The following is a 13736-nucleotide window of genomic DNA, read 5'->3' on the forward strand; positions in this document are numbered from 1 at the left end:
TGCCCCCACACTCACCGGGAGCACTACCAGTTTACTGTTTGGAGAACAAGGGGCCACTCTCTTGTCCATAACTTTTGAGAGTCTATTCATCAGTATGGAACTTATGGACTTCATCAGGCCTCTTGGAGGGCCCAACGACACGTATTATTCATCATTTGACCTCTTGAGAGGCTTATTATTTTGTTTTTGTAGCTAGTTTGGTGGGCTTGTCACCAAAATTTGGTTATTTTGCATTTTTTTTCATTTTAGGGGCTAATGTAGGCCTAATTAGGTAATTTGAACTCCTAAGAAGTGTATAAATAGGAGTGATGTGAATTCATTTTGAATCATCACTTGGATTGGATCATATCTACTTGTGAGATTTTCGCTATCTTTTGAGGATGAGATTTTTGGGATGAATGGATGAATTTCAATGTTTGGTTAATCTTCTTTGTCTTGGAGGTTCTATGATTGGCATATCTTGGTGATTGGATATATTCTTATTACATGTAAGTACTATGTTAACACTATTTTGATTCTTTATGTTGCTACATTCATGATATTGGGATTTTCGCTATTATAGGGTTAATTTGTTGCTTTTCTTGGAACAAAATTGTGGAAATTTAATCTCGAAATAGTGATATGTTATGTATGGGCCATGTTTGAATGAATGAATGTTCCTAGAGACATTTTGTCTTGATAAGTCACCAAATATTGTTGAACGAAGTATAAAGACCTTGAAGCTCCTTCCATTAAGCCCTAATGCCCAACAAAGTTGCTTTTTAGGCCTCCTTGACAAGTGGAAATAAATCCAAACTCTTGATCTTCCATGACTCCATCTCTCCCAAAGGATTAGGCACTGGTCCTCCATAGGTGATCAACTTAAAGCATATTTTTTGCACCTTTCCCTCCCTCTTTGTAGGTTTAGCGACGCTGAGTCACCTAGCGCATCATTTACCCATCAAAATGCCCATAGACAAAGTTCAATCTCATGGTCTCTCCTCAGTTGGTTTGTCCTCAAGGTCTCCTCCAAATTTGAAGAAATCTTGACGGTGGGATTGTGATATATCCCAAGCCCTAGCCCTAAGATCAAACTTTTCCCTGGGTTTCCCTAGCCTAGTACCTCATGGGATCATTTTGGCACCTTTAAGTGGAAATTATTTCTTTGATCCTTTTCCCCTACTTGTTTAGGTTAAGACCATCATTGGTTGCTATACTCCCCATCATTGGTTGCTATACTCCCTCCTCTTAACCTAGGCTGGTTCCACTTGGTCCCGTGTGGTCCCATTTGTCATCAAAGTCAATTCTTCAAAGACAACTCGGGAACACAAATTTTGCAAGGATTTTAGGGATTGGGGATCACCTTCACAAGTCACACTCCTTTAACCTAGTCCTTAAATCCTCACCTCCTTCTCCTAGAAAGCCTTGCACCTTGCTTAAGAAGCAAGCAAGCCCCACTCTTTACTCCATTTTAGGAAAGGATCATTGAGGTCACTTCATATCCATTATTGAGCTATCCTTCACAAGTCGCTGTCTATACACTGGGTCTCCTCCCATTGGTGAAAGTTCGTGTTGGACACCTAATTCGCTAAGGGTTATGATGTGGAAGTTGAACAATCAAAAGGAGTACAAGAGACATTGGAAGATGAATCCAACTTTCACAAGTATGTATTATAATTGTACATCTATAGTTAATAGAAAAGAAAATCCATTGTTTTATCATTCTTGTCTGTTCACATTCCATGTGTGTCTAACATGGTATCAGAGCGGGTACCTTCCTAACCTGCTCAATCTTGTGTGAGCCACTAGCTTTGTGGCATTTGTGTGCATTTAAGCTTTTCCATCTATTATTTTGCTGCCATTCTTAGCTTGGCGTGTAAAATGCTCCTCCTCATTGTGCACCTACTCTAACGCTCTGAACTCTGCCTGAAAACCTTGGATCCCCTTAGAACTGTATTTTTAGTATGTTTTTCCTTTGCATGCGCTGCTGTGTCCTATCAAAGCTCTAATTGTTGTTTCCCTTCTGTATTATTTTAAGCTAGGCTCAAAATACCTCTGCCATAGTGAGGTTGTCAGAGCTAATTTAGATGCCTCTGACAATGCAACGCCTCTCCTGAATATAAATGTTCTCGGTTCTTCGCCTATCAGTTCTGACTCTGACATAACCTCTCTGTAACCTCTCTCTGCAACCTTATTGAGTCGTTTCATTTTCCTCTATACTCTGTCGATCCAAAAGGCAGTAGTCAAAATATGACCTGTCCTCGGATCAGTGAGGATCAACAACCAAGCTCTAGTATGAATTCTTGCACTCTCCCATAATTGATGCTCGAAATTGAATATCGTTGTTTTTTTGTTTATTTTGTTACCTTGGACATCGTCAAGGATCAACATTGATTGGTGATGGTCTATGAAACCGGATTCATCCATTTTTGCTGAAGTGTTCGAATCCTACGAATCAGACACGATTCGAGGGAATTCGAATGCCAAAAACATGACATGTTGTGTCCTAACGGGACACGATTGAATCTTGGTCGTGTCCCATTAGGACACATCGTGTCCCGAATTTGGGATTCGAATCCCGTAAAAGTGAAACTCGCGGGCTTTAAAATAGCGCATTCCTTTTTTTTATACCATTTTCTCTCATTCCTTTTGCAAACAGTGAGTTGTGGGTTTGCTGTTAGAAGTTTGGAGCAAGGAGCCAAGGGTTTGGAGCGTTTGGCAAGGAGATTCAAGCACCAGGTAAGTGCATTTCATCTCAATTTTTTTGCATTTCTATTACAGTAGTTTGTATATGCATTTCTTTTACAAATTTGTGGATGTTTTGTTTATTTTTTTAACAGTATTCATGGCTCAATCAAGGGCAGCAACTAGGGGGCAAAGGGGAAGAATGTCCCCATTGAAGATGCCCCTCCTCCCCCAATATCATCAGAGTCTGTTGCAAGTAATGTTGAGGAAATATTTCCTCCTAAAGATAACATTGAGAAATATCCCTTGTGGAAATATGTCACAAGAGAGGATGGGCCAAGCACCAAGGGGAAGGGAGGAGGCAATGTGCATTGGAGATGCAACTTTTGCCACAATACTTTCACAAACACATATTACTGTGTGAAAGGCCATTTGTTGGCTTTACCAGGTTGTGGAGTTGGAGCTTGTAAAGTTGTTCCTTTACAAAAGAGGAAAGAAATGGAAAAAGAGTTTACTGTTGGTATGGCAAATGTGTCTGCAAAATCAAGAAAAACCAAGAATGATGACCCCCTTCCATTTTTTAGGCAAGGCACCACCAAATTTGCATTTGAGAGTTTTATTGGGGGACAAGCAACAAAAAGAAAGGCAATTTCACTTGGTCCAATGGCTAAGATTTTTCAAAAAGAGAAACGGGAAGAGCTTGATCTCACCATTGCCTTCTTTTTCTATCAAAACTTCATATCCTTTAATGTTGCATGCTCACCTCTATTTATTGACATGTGTCGAGCTCTAACTCACGGGTCTCCATCATGGTATGTGCCGCCTGGTTCAAAGAAGCTTAGAACCAAATTGTTGACGAAGGCAAAAAAAGAGGTGCAAAAAATGCTTGAGCCTATTAAAGCATCATGGCCAACATCTGGGGTTAGCATTGTTTCTGATGGATGGACAGATCCAGCACGACACTCACTCATCAACTTCATGGTGTCTTCCTTGAATGGTCTGGTTTTCTTGAAAGCAGTGGATACACTTGGAGAATACAAGGATGCACAATTTATGGATGAGTTATTTATTAAAGTTATTGAAGATGTAGGTGTTGATTCTTGTGTGCAAATCATTATACATAATGCACTTGTTTGCATGGTTGCTGGCATGATTGTGGAAGCTAAATATCCACAAGTGTTTTGGAGTCTGGACACCTTGTGTTGTCCATTCATTGAACTTAGCACTGAAATCCATTGCTTTTGATGTGCTTTGGATTGGTAACATTATTGAGGATGCATGACATATCCGTAACTTTGTGCAAAATCATACAAATGCCCTCACTATCTACAAGGAGTACAACAATCTATCATTGTTGAAGATTGCTGATACATGGTTTTCCTCTTCATTCATCATGTTGAAGAGGTTGAGGGAGGTCAAAACCGCTCTTGGGGCCGTGGTTATGTCTAAGTTTTGGTCTTTTTGGAGAAAGATAGATCAAGTAGCCTCTAAAAGAGTGAAGGACACAGTGCTAGATGATGCTTGGTGGGAGAGGGTAGATCTAATTATTTAGATTATGGACGCTATCATTTCTTTACTTCGATTTGCAGATACAGACAAACCCATCCTAGGAGAGGTTTGTGAGGGATGGGATTACATGATTGAGTCTGGTTGGAGCATTATTATACAGAGTGAGTGCCCCAAGTATGAGACATCACCAGAGGCCTTCTGTGGTACTATACATGATATTCTTGTCGGCAGATGGGACAAGAATTGCACATCTTTACATTGTTTGGCTCACTCATTGAACCCAAAATACTACAACCATGAATGGCTGAATGGTGGACCTTCCCGTAGATTCCCTCCTCACATGGATGGTGAAATCTCATAGCGGAGGAAAGATGCATTCAGGTAGGTTTTTCACGATAGAGCATTGCTTGATGAGGTGGAGGATGCCTTTGTAGAGTTTTCCACTGGCACTGGTCGATTTGCAGGATATGATGTGATTAGAGATAGGGGGGCTAAGAAGCCCTATTCTTGGTGGGCAAATCATGGGGCGACACGCCCTCCTCTTCAGCAGTTAGCCATGAGGCTCCTCTCTCAGGTAACTTCATCCTCTTGTTGCAAGAGGAATTGGAGCACATATGGGAATTTGTTTAGTGTGAAGAAGAGCAGGCTTGAGCAGTCTAGGGCAAAGACAATGGTGTATGTGCACACCAACCTTCGTCTAATTTACAGGCAGAGGTAAGAGTGGTTGAAGGGAAAGACAAAGATGTGGGTTGTCTTTCCTGATGATATGGGTCTGGACAACAGTGTTGAGTTGGCATTGGCCAACATGGATCTCAATGATCCAGTGCTAGAGCCTGTTAGATATGATGACGGTGATACTGTAGAGGGGTCATCCTCCACACCAACAGATGTAGCGGCAACTATGGATACAGGGGAGGAGGAGGATGTAGAGGAGAGCAGTGGTGACCATGATGATGAGGACATTGATGCTGATTCTGATGATGACTATGAGGATTGATGACTCATGAGTCATGGGCTACCTACTGCCTTGAGGCTTGTATATTTGTAGTTGTTTTATATTTTCTATTTCTATTTGCCATTGGCATTGCACTACCTATGTAACACATTTTGATTTGATGACTTAATGAGAAAACTACAACTGTCAATGTCTTTATCTTACTATCTTGTCTTTCTCCTATTGGATCATTGATGAATTGAATATGTATTATGATTTATCATTTATGAATTTAGAATTTATGATTCATTGATTTATCATTTATGATTTATGTGACAGTGACATGTATTTGAATTTTGTATGTACTATGCATGCTATAATGTTACTTACTTTGTAAACAATAAAACTAACATCTAGATGAAGATCTATGTTTGAAGTCAACGAATTTGTATAATTAATGAAAATTTGTGTAAGAAATATCTAATTTTTAATATATATATCTATATATATATATATATATATATAGATATATATTTTAATAAATTAATATATAACGAATCCTACATGTGCTATTCTGGGGGTCAACGTGTCTGAATTTGACACTCGAATCCCTGTATCCTACGAATCCCGAATCCCTGTGTTAGGTTACTTAGGTGATGGTGCTGCTACTAGAAAGCTCACTATATTGAATGAAGGAAGTCATCACACAACATGAATTCATGGCAAGAGTTCACACTTAAGTTCCATATCTTCTTGGGCATTTCCTGTTATAAACTCAACTGACAATAAATTGATTCTTGAATTCTTCTGAATAGGGTTGTAGGGATATTTTGGATATATGTAAATGCTTGCTTAAATAGATGTATGTGATTCTTCCATTCAACAATTGTTTGATACCAATGAGGGTAATACTCACGACATCAAGATATGGTCCCCAAATGTGAGAAATAAATGATCGCGCAATATCCATTTTGAGGTCCCAGGATTGCGTTTTATAAATGCCAGAGCAACAAAAACGCCGCCAACATCATCCACATTTTGCTGCATATTGGTATATGGATTCTCATTATTACTGTGCCTAAGTAGTTGATTACTTGCCCTGAATTTATGAGCTCTTGCAAGTTGTTTTAAATGTATAAATCCATTATAGCATGTGATTCATTGTATGTCATGATCCATGTATAGATCTTCTAGGTGGCATGTAAGAAGGAATACAAAGAGTTGTCTATGGGCGCTGATGGGAAATAAGAGCACAAGTATATGTTTATTCTTCCATCTGCATCTATTGTCAAGACACTAACGTTGAAAAGTTCGTGGGAAAAGCACTCAAGCTATGGAACACTTGGATCCATAGAACATGGGCGGCCTTGATTGTTGAATGTAGTGTTGACACTGCCTTGATTCTTGACACAGGCATGGTGTATTGTTCTCAAGGATTTGAAGAGTCGACAACAATGGGTCTTAGTAAAAAAAACCTTTGTAGCTTGCTCTTTTGACTGGAGCATAATCATATCGACACCCTTGCTTTGATTTTGAACGAGGAGGAGGACAAGGTTCGGGAGAATCTTCTTTGACAAGTGAGAGAATGTGTCAAGCTCTTCCTGCACGTTGAGGGCCTGGTGCACTTCAGGATTAATAGACATAAAAGAGTAGTATTGTGGTATTCAATGCCAATGTTTCCAGCTGAGTCTCAACGTTGAATAGTGTGAATGATGCGTGGGCTTTGATGGAGTGGCTGGAATGGTGTTGTATTGAATTAGTGCATTACAAAGTCCATTGTTGAATGTTGCTCGTACCCTGGTCTAGGATTCATGAGAACTGTGTGTTGATTAAGCTCGTGTATGCATGCTACCTACATAAAAGGCGTTCTTGTGGATGATTCTCTACAATAGAGAAGGTATCCATTCAAGTATTGATACCATTCATTCAAGTTTATGTGTTGAAGCATGATCGCTAAAAGATATTATATGTCAAGTCGAAAATGATAGGCGACCTGTCTTGGAATAAAGGAGCCCAACAAGTTTTTTATTATTCTCCTCTCTACTCTAATTGTCCATCTAAAGCTTGAACTTTAGATAAATAGTCAGCGATTGGCTTCTCATCTGTGCGGCCTACAGGACAAGGACCGCTAGTTGTAAGTGCATTGATAGACGATTTCAGTCTTGCAGTAAATTGGGGTAAACCACCGCTAAGAGAGAAGTATATGTATGTAGCAATGTTGCACACATCGCGATCGGGATTTAATCGGCGCCGGGAAAAAATCGGAAAAATCGTTAAAATCGGGAAAAAATCGGGAAAAAATCGGAAAAAATCGTTTGGCACAAAAATATTCATTTTTTTTCATTTTTTTTCAATTTTTTTAATATCTAAACCATCTACAACATAAAATAAATACATTGACACATAAATATGATAAAAAAACTAATATATAAGATGTTCAATATCATTTCTAGCGCTAAAATCACACATAACATTGAATCATGTCCTGAATAGTAAGTCCTGAGTCCCAAGTCCAACTCAGCCTCAAAATATCAACAAAAAATATGATAATGTATCTCATCATGTCATAATGTCATATACAATAAAATGAAAGTCTAATCCTATTGATTTCCTCTGCCCCTCTTGCGAGAATATGGCACAGCTTTCTCTTTCCCTCTAGATGTAGAAGCTGGTGCCTGTGGTGGTGGAAATGGCAGTGGAGTCTGACGTGCTCTAGAAGCTGAAGAACTAGTAGTAGCAGCTACAAGAGGCTGAGGTGGACGGAGACCACGTCCTCTACTGGTGGTAGTGGTAGCCCGGGTAGCCCGGGTAGGCGGTGTCACCTCCTCCTCCTGCTCCTCCAACTCCTCCTCCTCCTGCTCCTGCTCCTGCTCCTGCTCCTCCTCCTCCTCCTCCTCCTCCTCCTCCTCCCCCTCCTCCTCCCCCTCATCCTGCACTAACCAATCCTCAGTGGGATCCATGAGAGGCCTCTCGGTCTCAACCCTCCATTCAGCAGTGGTGTCAATCCCATCCAATGAGATGGCTTCCGTATCAGGTGTCTTCTCTAGTTGTTTCACCCACAATCGAAGATTGTAGTAGACATAGACCATGTCATTAAGTCTATGGGACTCCAACCTGTACAAAGTTCATGAAATAATAAATTAATAATTAATATTATAAAAAAAATATTGTTTAAAACTTTAATGAATTCAAAAATTTATTTGGAAATTTGCAATATTTTAAATGTTTAAGTGTTAACCTATTGCGCTTCTTGTTGTGTATTTTTTCAAATACACTCCAATTGCGCTCACATCCCGAGGAGCTGCATGTTTGGCTGAGGATGCGCACGGCAAGATTTTGCAAAAGGGGTACTCTGCCACCATACATCTTCCACCATGCGTCTACAACAAAATTACAAAGAAAATTTTAAATAAACATAAGAAAAAAATGGAATTTGAAGAAACAATGAAATTTGAAACAAAGTTACAAAGTACATACTACAAACTAAAAAATACCTGGGATTTTAACCGTCCTATCATTGATAGCCATCTCAAAGCCAAATGTGCCACCTGACAACTTATATTGCTCAATTTGTCTAGAGACCTCCATACGTTCTTCTGGAGTTTTCACCATCTTCTGGACACAGGTTAATAATCCTTCCACGACCTCAACATCAAAATTAAACCCACATGCATAAGAAAATGCAGGGTTCAGGAAAAGGCCAGCAGCATGAATGGGACGATGGAGTGTGTTGTTCCATCGCTCATCAATGACCTTCCATAGAAGGAGTTGTCTCTGGAACCCATCATCTCCCTTGTCATCATAGTAGGACCGAATGGCTTCTTTGGCCCTATCCATGGCTTCATACAAATAGCCCATTGCGGGCTTCTCACCATCTACCAACCGAAGAACCTTTACCAAAGGTTCTGTGACAGCGCACACCTCCTGCACTCCCGCCCAGAAGTCTTCTTGGTATGAAACAAGTCTGCAGACGGCCTCTCCTTCTGGTTTGCGGCTCATTGGCGAAGAACGCCACTCCTCTGAAACAAACATTCTCTTCAAATCCCACATAGAATTCAAGAGGGATTGAAGAGATATGAAACTCGTCGCAAACCGTGTAATGGCGGGGCGCACCAACTCTTTGTTGTTGGTGCATTTTCTCATCAAGCTAAGCACAGATGTGTGATTGTAAATAAATTTTGTGATGGTTTTTGATGAGTCAACAGCCTCTTTGACAAAGGGAATTTTCCCTATGTCCTCTAACATCAAATCAATACAATGGGCAGCACAAGGTGTCCAAAATAAAGTAGGATGCCTGTCCATAAGCAATCTACCAGCAGCAACATAATTTGCAGCGTTGTCCGTTATGACTTGGACAACATTTTCTGCACCCACCTCCAAAATAAACACATCCAGCAAATCACATAAATTTTTTGCATCTTTGATTTGATGAGTTGCATCAACAGATTTGATAAACATAGTCCCCAAGGGACAACTAACCAAGAAGTTTATAAGGGTTCTCCCCTTTTGGTCAGTCCAACCATCTGACATAACAGTGCATCCTGTTTGTGCCCATGATGCCCTAAAATCCTCCAATCTTTGGGTGCAGTCACGCTTTTCATCTTGAAGAAGCCGGCCTCTGAAATCATGAAGAGAAGGGAGTTTGTACCCCGGGCCAACACTGGCAACAGCATCAAGAGTAGGTTGGAAAAATGGATTATTCCTTATAATGCTGAAAGGAATATCACTCCAGAGGAGAAATTTTGTCATCAACTTGTCAGCTTTTTCTTTTTCAGTTCTTTTCATCATTGAACCGATAGTTGGTTGTGAACCAGGTGTGGTTCGAGGAACAAAATATGATGATGCAGCAAACGGATTGACTGACGCTGCAGTAGAACCTGTGCCACTTGGCCCACTTCCTTCAACTGACCTTCTTAGTTGCCTTTTGAGTTCTTCTTTGGCGTCTCTAGTGTGCTCTAATTCTCCCAATGCTCTCATGGCTTTTTGGATAATTTCAGCATTTGTCTTTAGACAGGGCCCCACATCACGTCCAGGGATTTGTGCAAGGTGGAACTTCAACCTGTACACCCCCCCGAATATTTCCTTTCCACACAACTTGCAAATCAAGTTTTGTCTATCATTCGGAGTTTTAGGGTCACCATATTCCCAGAAAGGATCCAATTTCCTTGGCATGTTTGTTTTTGAATTTTGAATTTGCAAACCTATGGAAAAATAAGGATTAGGAAATAGGAATTTAGGATTACATAAATGATAATAGTAAATAGTAAATACAAATTACAATTTAGCATTTGCAAAATTACAAGCTAATTATTTCCAAAATCCCAATTTGAATTTCTAAACCCAAAAAACAATGAAAAATAAAAAAAAATAAACAATGTTTAAAGAAAATGAGAAAATAAAAATCAAAAATTGGTTCTCATAGTCATAACAAATAACCCATCCCAAATCAATGAAAAATTTCTAAAAATTCTTTAAAAACAATGAAAAACAAAGTTTTTAGAGAACCAAAACAAAAAAAAATTAATCTACATACCTGGTTTATGGACAAATTCGCGATCTTGGCTTGGATTCCTCCTAAAATCGGCTCCCACAAGCGACGGCAACCCTCTCCCTCCCTTCTTCTCCTTCTCCTCCTTCTCCTCCGCGGCGGACTGCTGAATGAATAAACAAAAAATCGATTTTACATATAAAACCCCCGCTGCCCGCGCCTCCCGCGATTTTTTCCTTAAAAATCGCGATTTTTTCGAAAAAATCGCGATTTTTTAAAAAATCGCGATTTTTTCGATAAAAATCGTTAAAAAAAATTTCCGCCGATTTTTTGGATAAAAATCGCGATTTGAATCGGCATTTTGAAAAAATCGCGATTTTCCGATTTTATCGCGATTAAATCGCGATGTGTGCAACACTGGTATGTAGAAAGTAAAGTTGTATTGATTTGGAAATTAAAAGCATTCTTTAGTTATTTGTATAGCGTGCCTTAAGAACTAGTGCACATTGATTGTTGATTCGGTGCAGTTGTTATGGCTCAAATTGACAAATTATTAGTTACTGAGAAATATAATTGTGTCTACTACTGAAAGCACGTTGATAGTCAGCAAGAACACTCTCTGTGATATTAAAACATGTCTACAGAATACACTGGAGAAAATAGAATTTTTGGAGTTTGAATGTCAGCGTCAGTGAGATGAGTTACAACAGAAAAGACATCCTTCTGAACCTATTTTTGTTCAGAACAATCCTCGGTATCATATTGAGACAGACTCCCCTATTCAAGATGAATCAAAACAAAAGAGTTGTCATTTTGAACATGTTTTTATTCAGAACATTGAGACAAACTCCCATTAACAACAAGAAATTGTAGATGCAGTGCCCATTTAAGGCGGAGATGTGCAAAAAGATGCAGAAATTCAACATACACTTTCCAAGCCCATCATTAGGCCTTGGGAAGAGCTTGTCCATAAGAAGCACAAAACTAGTCTCGAATATGACAAGGATGTCCTTTCATATTCCAGATTACTCAAAGCGCATTCAGTTTCATAGTGTTGGATTTCTTCATGACAGTTCACCTTCAGTTGTTCCAAACTTCGAGATTCTGCTCCTCTTCCACAATAGCCACTACAAATTATTAAGTGCCAACACTGTGACAGAGTTGGCCATATGAAAGATCACTATTTTGATCTTCATCCATGTGAGCACTATCATAAAACCACTTATTCTTCAAACAGATGCTTCAAAAACAAGCCTCCTGCAAGAACAAAGATTCACCTTGGATGGATCGCTTCTTTGCAATGGGCTTCAACAACCAAGAAGATATTTCAATCATATGTCAGAATTTCTTCCAGAGTATTGAAAAGTCTTGCAGTTGAGTTTTCTCCATCATCTCACCTTATATTTGATAGGGGGGGAAGTGATGGTCATCTACAAGCTTCAAAGCCACATCAAGAGAGCTTGAGCCACAACCTGAACTTGCTGCCTAATTCAGAGTTGTACCCAGAGACACAAAGGTTCAAGCAACCCTGAGCCACAACTTGCCATACGAGATTTAGAGTTGTAGCCAGAGACAAAGATGCTCCTGAGCATGCCATTGGTTGGTGGTCAGCCTTAAACCATTTATGTGGGGTTGAGACCTCCCTTTTCAAGTTGAGCTTCTCCCTCTTCAAAGAATTGGGGACACTTCCTCAGGCAAAAGACTTCAGTTTCTTGCTAGTTTTGGAAGAGTTTTAGGGATTGCTTTAAGCATTCCAGAATTGGTGGTCATCCTTAAACCAGAGCAAGTTGTAGACCTCCCTTTTCCAGGTTGAAGGTCTCCCTCTCCAAAGCATTAGGGACACTTCCTCTAGGAGAAGATTTCGGCTTCTTGCCAGATTTGGAAAAGTTTTGGGAACTCCGTTAAGCGTTCGAGTGTTGGTGGTCATCCTTAAACCACCACCTTATACCAACATTTCAGAGAGCATGTTCAACCTAGTGTTGCCATGCATTTTTGCACATTTTTGTATTACAACTCTCCTCTTGGACTCGCACATACCCTTCGGATTAACGGGGGGAATGTTGGACACTTAATCCGCTTAGGGTTATGGTGTGGAAGTTGAACAGTCAAAAGGAGTCCAAGAGACGTTGGAAGATGAATCAAACCGTCACAAGAATGTATTATAAATGTACATCTATACTATATAGTTAATAGAAAGACAAATTCATTGTTTTATCATTCATGTCTGTTCACATTCCATGCGTGTCTAACAATCCGTAAAGAGTAGGGAGCCTTAGCAGAGGTGATAGTGGGCTATGTCTCCATCCGTGCCCTTGATCTAGCAATTTCCCTTTTAGGTCCCCTGCTAGTTTGAGTGGTAACATGTCTAAGAGGCCCAAAGTGCTCAACAAGTAGAGTTGAGTGAGTTCCTCTATGAGGTGGTCCTTGACTATGTTGCACGGGTTCGCGAACCTGGGGGTGGAGTTCTCGAACCCGTCTCAGGTTCTCGTCTATAAGTACCGGATTCTGGTACGGGTGCTTCTGAGAAGAACCCATAAGAACCGAGTTCTATGAAGAACTGGGTTCTCCATTTAAAAAAAATTGGGTTCTTTTGTCTTGACGGGTACAAAGAACCCTGATGATGGGTACTTCGAACCCCAAAATCAGGTTCTTTGGGGTTCTTTTTATTTTTTTATTTTTTATTTTTTAATTAATTTAATGGGCTTCCCCTAATATTCCAGGTAGCTAGTTCTTCATCTTGCGAGAGGAATTGGAGTACTTATGCCTTTATCCATTCAGTAAAGAGAAATAGGTTGGGCTCAAAGAAGGCAAAGAACTTAGTGTACATTCATAGCACATTTCGTCCCATATCTCGAAAAGACCCTAGGTACAAGGAGGGTCCTTTCAAGAGATGGAACCAATACACAGATGATGTTATGTGTGTGGATGAGGAGATACAACCAGATGGCCTCATTGAGCTACCTCCAGTTGCTATGGATGAGCAACAACCTCAAGATGAGAGTGATTCCTACCTGGAGAGCATGCTAACTGAAGATCTGAGTGATGCTGATGACACAGATGTTGATGACATGACTTTAGGAAGCCATTGTTGACTATTAGCTATTTTTATTTTAGTATTTTAAAAGTTCCTAGTTCTTGTTT

At 39.9% G+C, this 13736-nt stretch overlaps 2 protein-coding genes across 6 annotated transcripts in view; one reads left to right on the forward strand and one right to left on the reverse strand.

The window, feature by feature from the left end:
* TERT (telomerase reverse transcriptase) overlaps nucleotides 1–13736 on the forward strand; it is a 422846-nt gene that overhangs the window by 198543 nt on the left and 210567 nt on the right. The window lies entirely within an intron of this gene.
* Nucleotides 6020–9457, reverse strand: LOC149162100 (uncharacterized). The gene is made up of 4 exons (XM_089437612.1): nucleotides 8602–9457; nucleotides 8346–8487; nucleotides 7930–8221; nucleotides 6020–6148 (listed from the first exon to the last, which is right to left on the reverse strand). The coding sequence occupies exons 1-4, from the start codon at nucleotides 9407–9409 to the stop codon at nucleotides 6020–6022; spliced, it is 1371 nt and encodes a 456-aa protein (XP_089293738.1). The 5' UTR covers nucleotides 9410–9457.

Source organism: Pinus tabuliformis, chromosome 5_2, assembly GCF_031772625.1.
Source record: "Pinus tabuliformis cultivar Carrire ecotype Pingquan chromosome 5_2, CPIR1, whole genome shotgun sequence".
NCBI lineage: Eukaryota > Viridiplantae > Streptophyta > Pinopsida > Pinales > Pinaceae > Pinus > Pinus tabuliformis.

What these genes read in the sequence shown, in the direction of transcription:
- LOC149162100 (XM_089437612.1), bottom strand. Translation starts at nt 9,409, where the DNA reads ATGGACAGGCATCCTACTTTATTTTGGACACCTTGTGCTGCCCATTGT. An exon ending in TAGGACGGTTAAAATCCCAG is followed by an intron (nt 8,488 to 8,601) that starts GTATTTTTTAGT and finishes ATTTTGTTGTAG; the next exon opens with ACGCATGGTGGAAGATGTAT. An exon ending in CACAACAAGAAGCGCAATAG is followed by an intron (nt 8,222 to 8,345) that starts GTTAACACTTAA and finishes AACTTTGTACAG; the next exon opens with GTTGGAGTCCCATAGACTTA.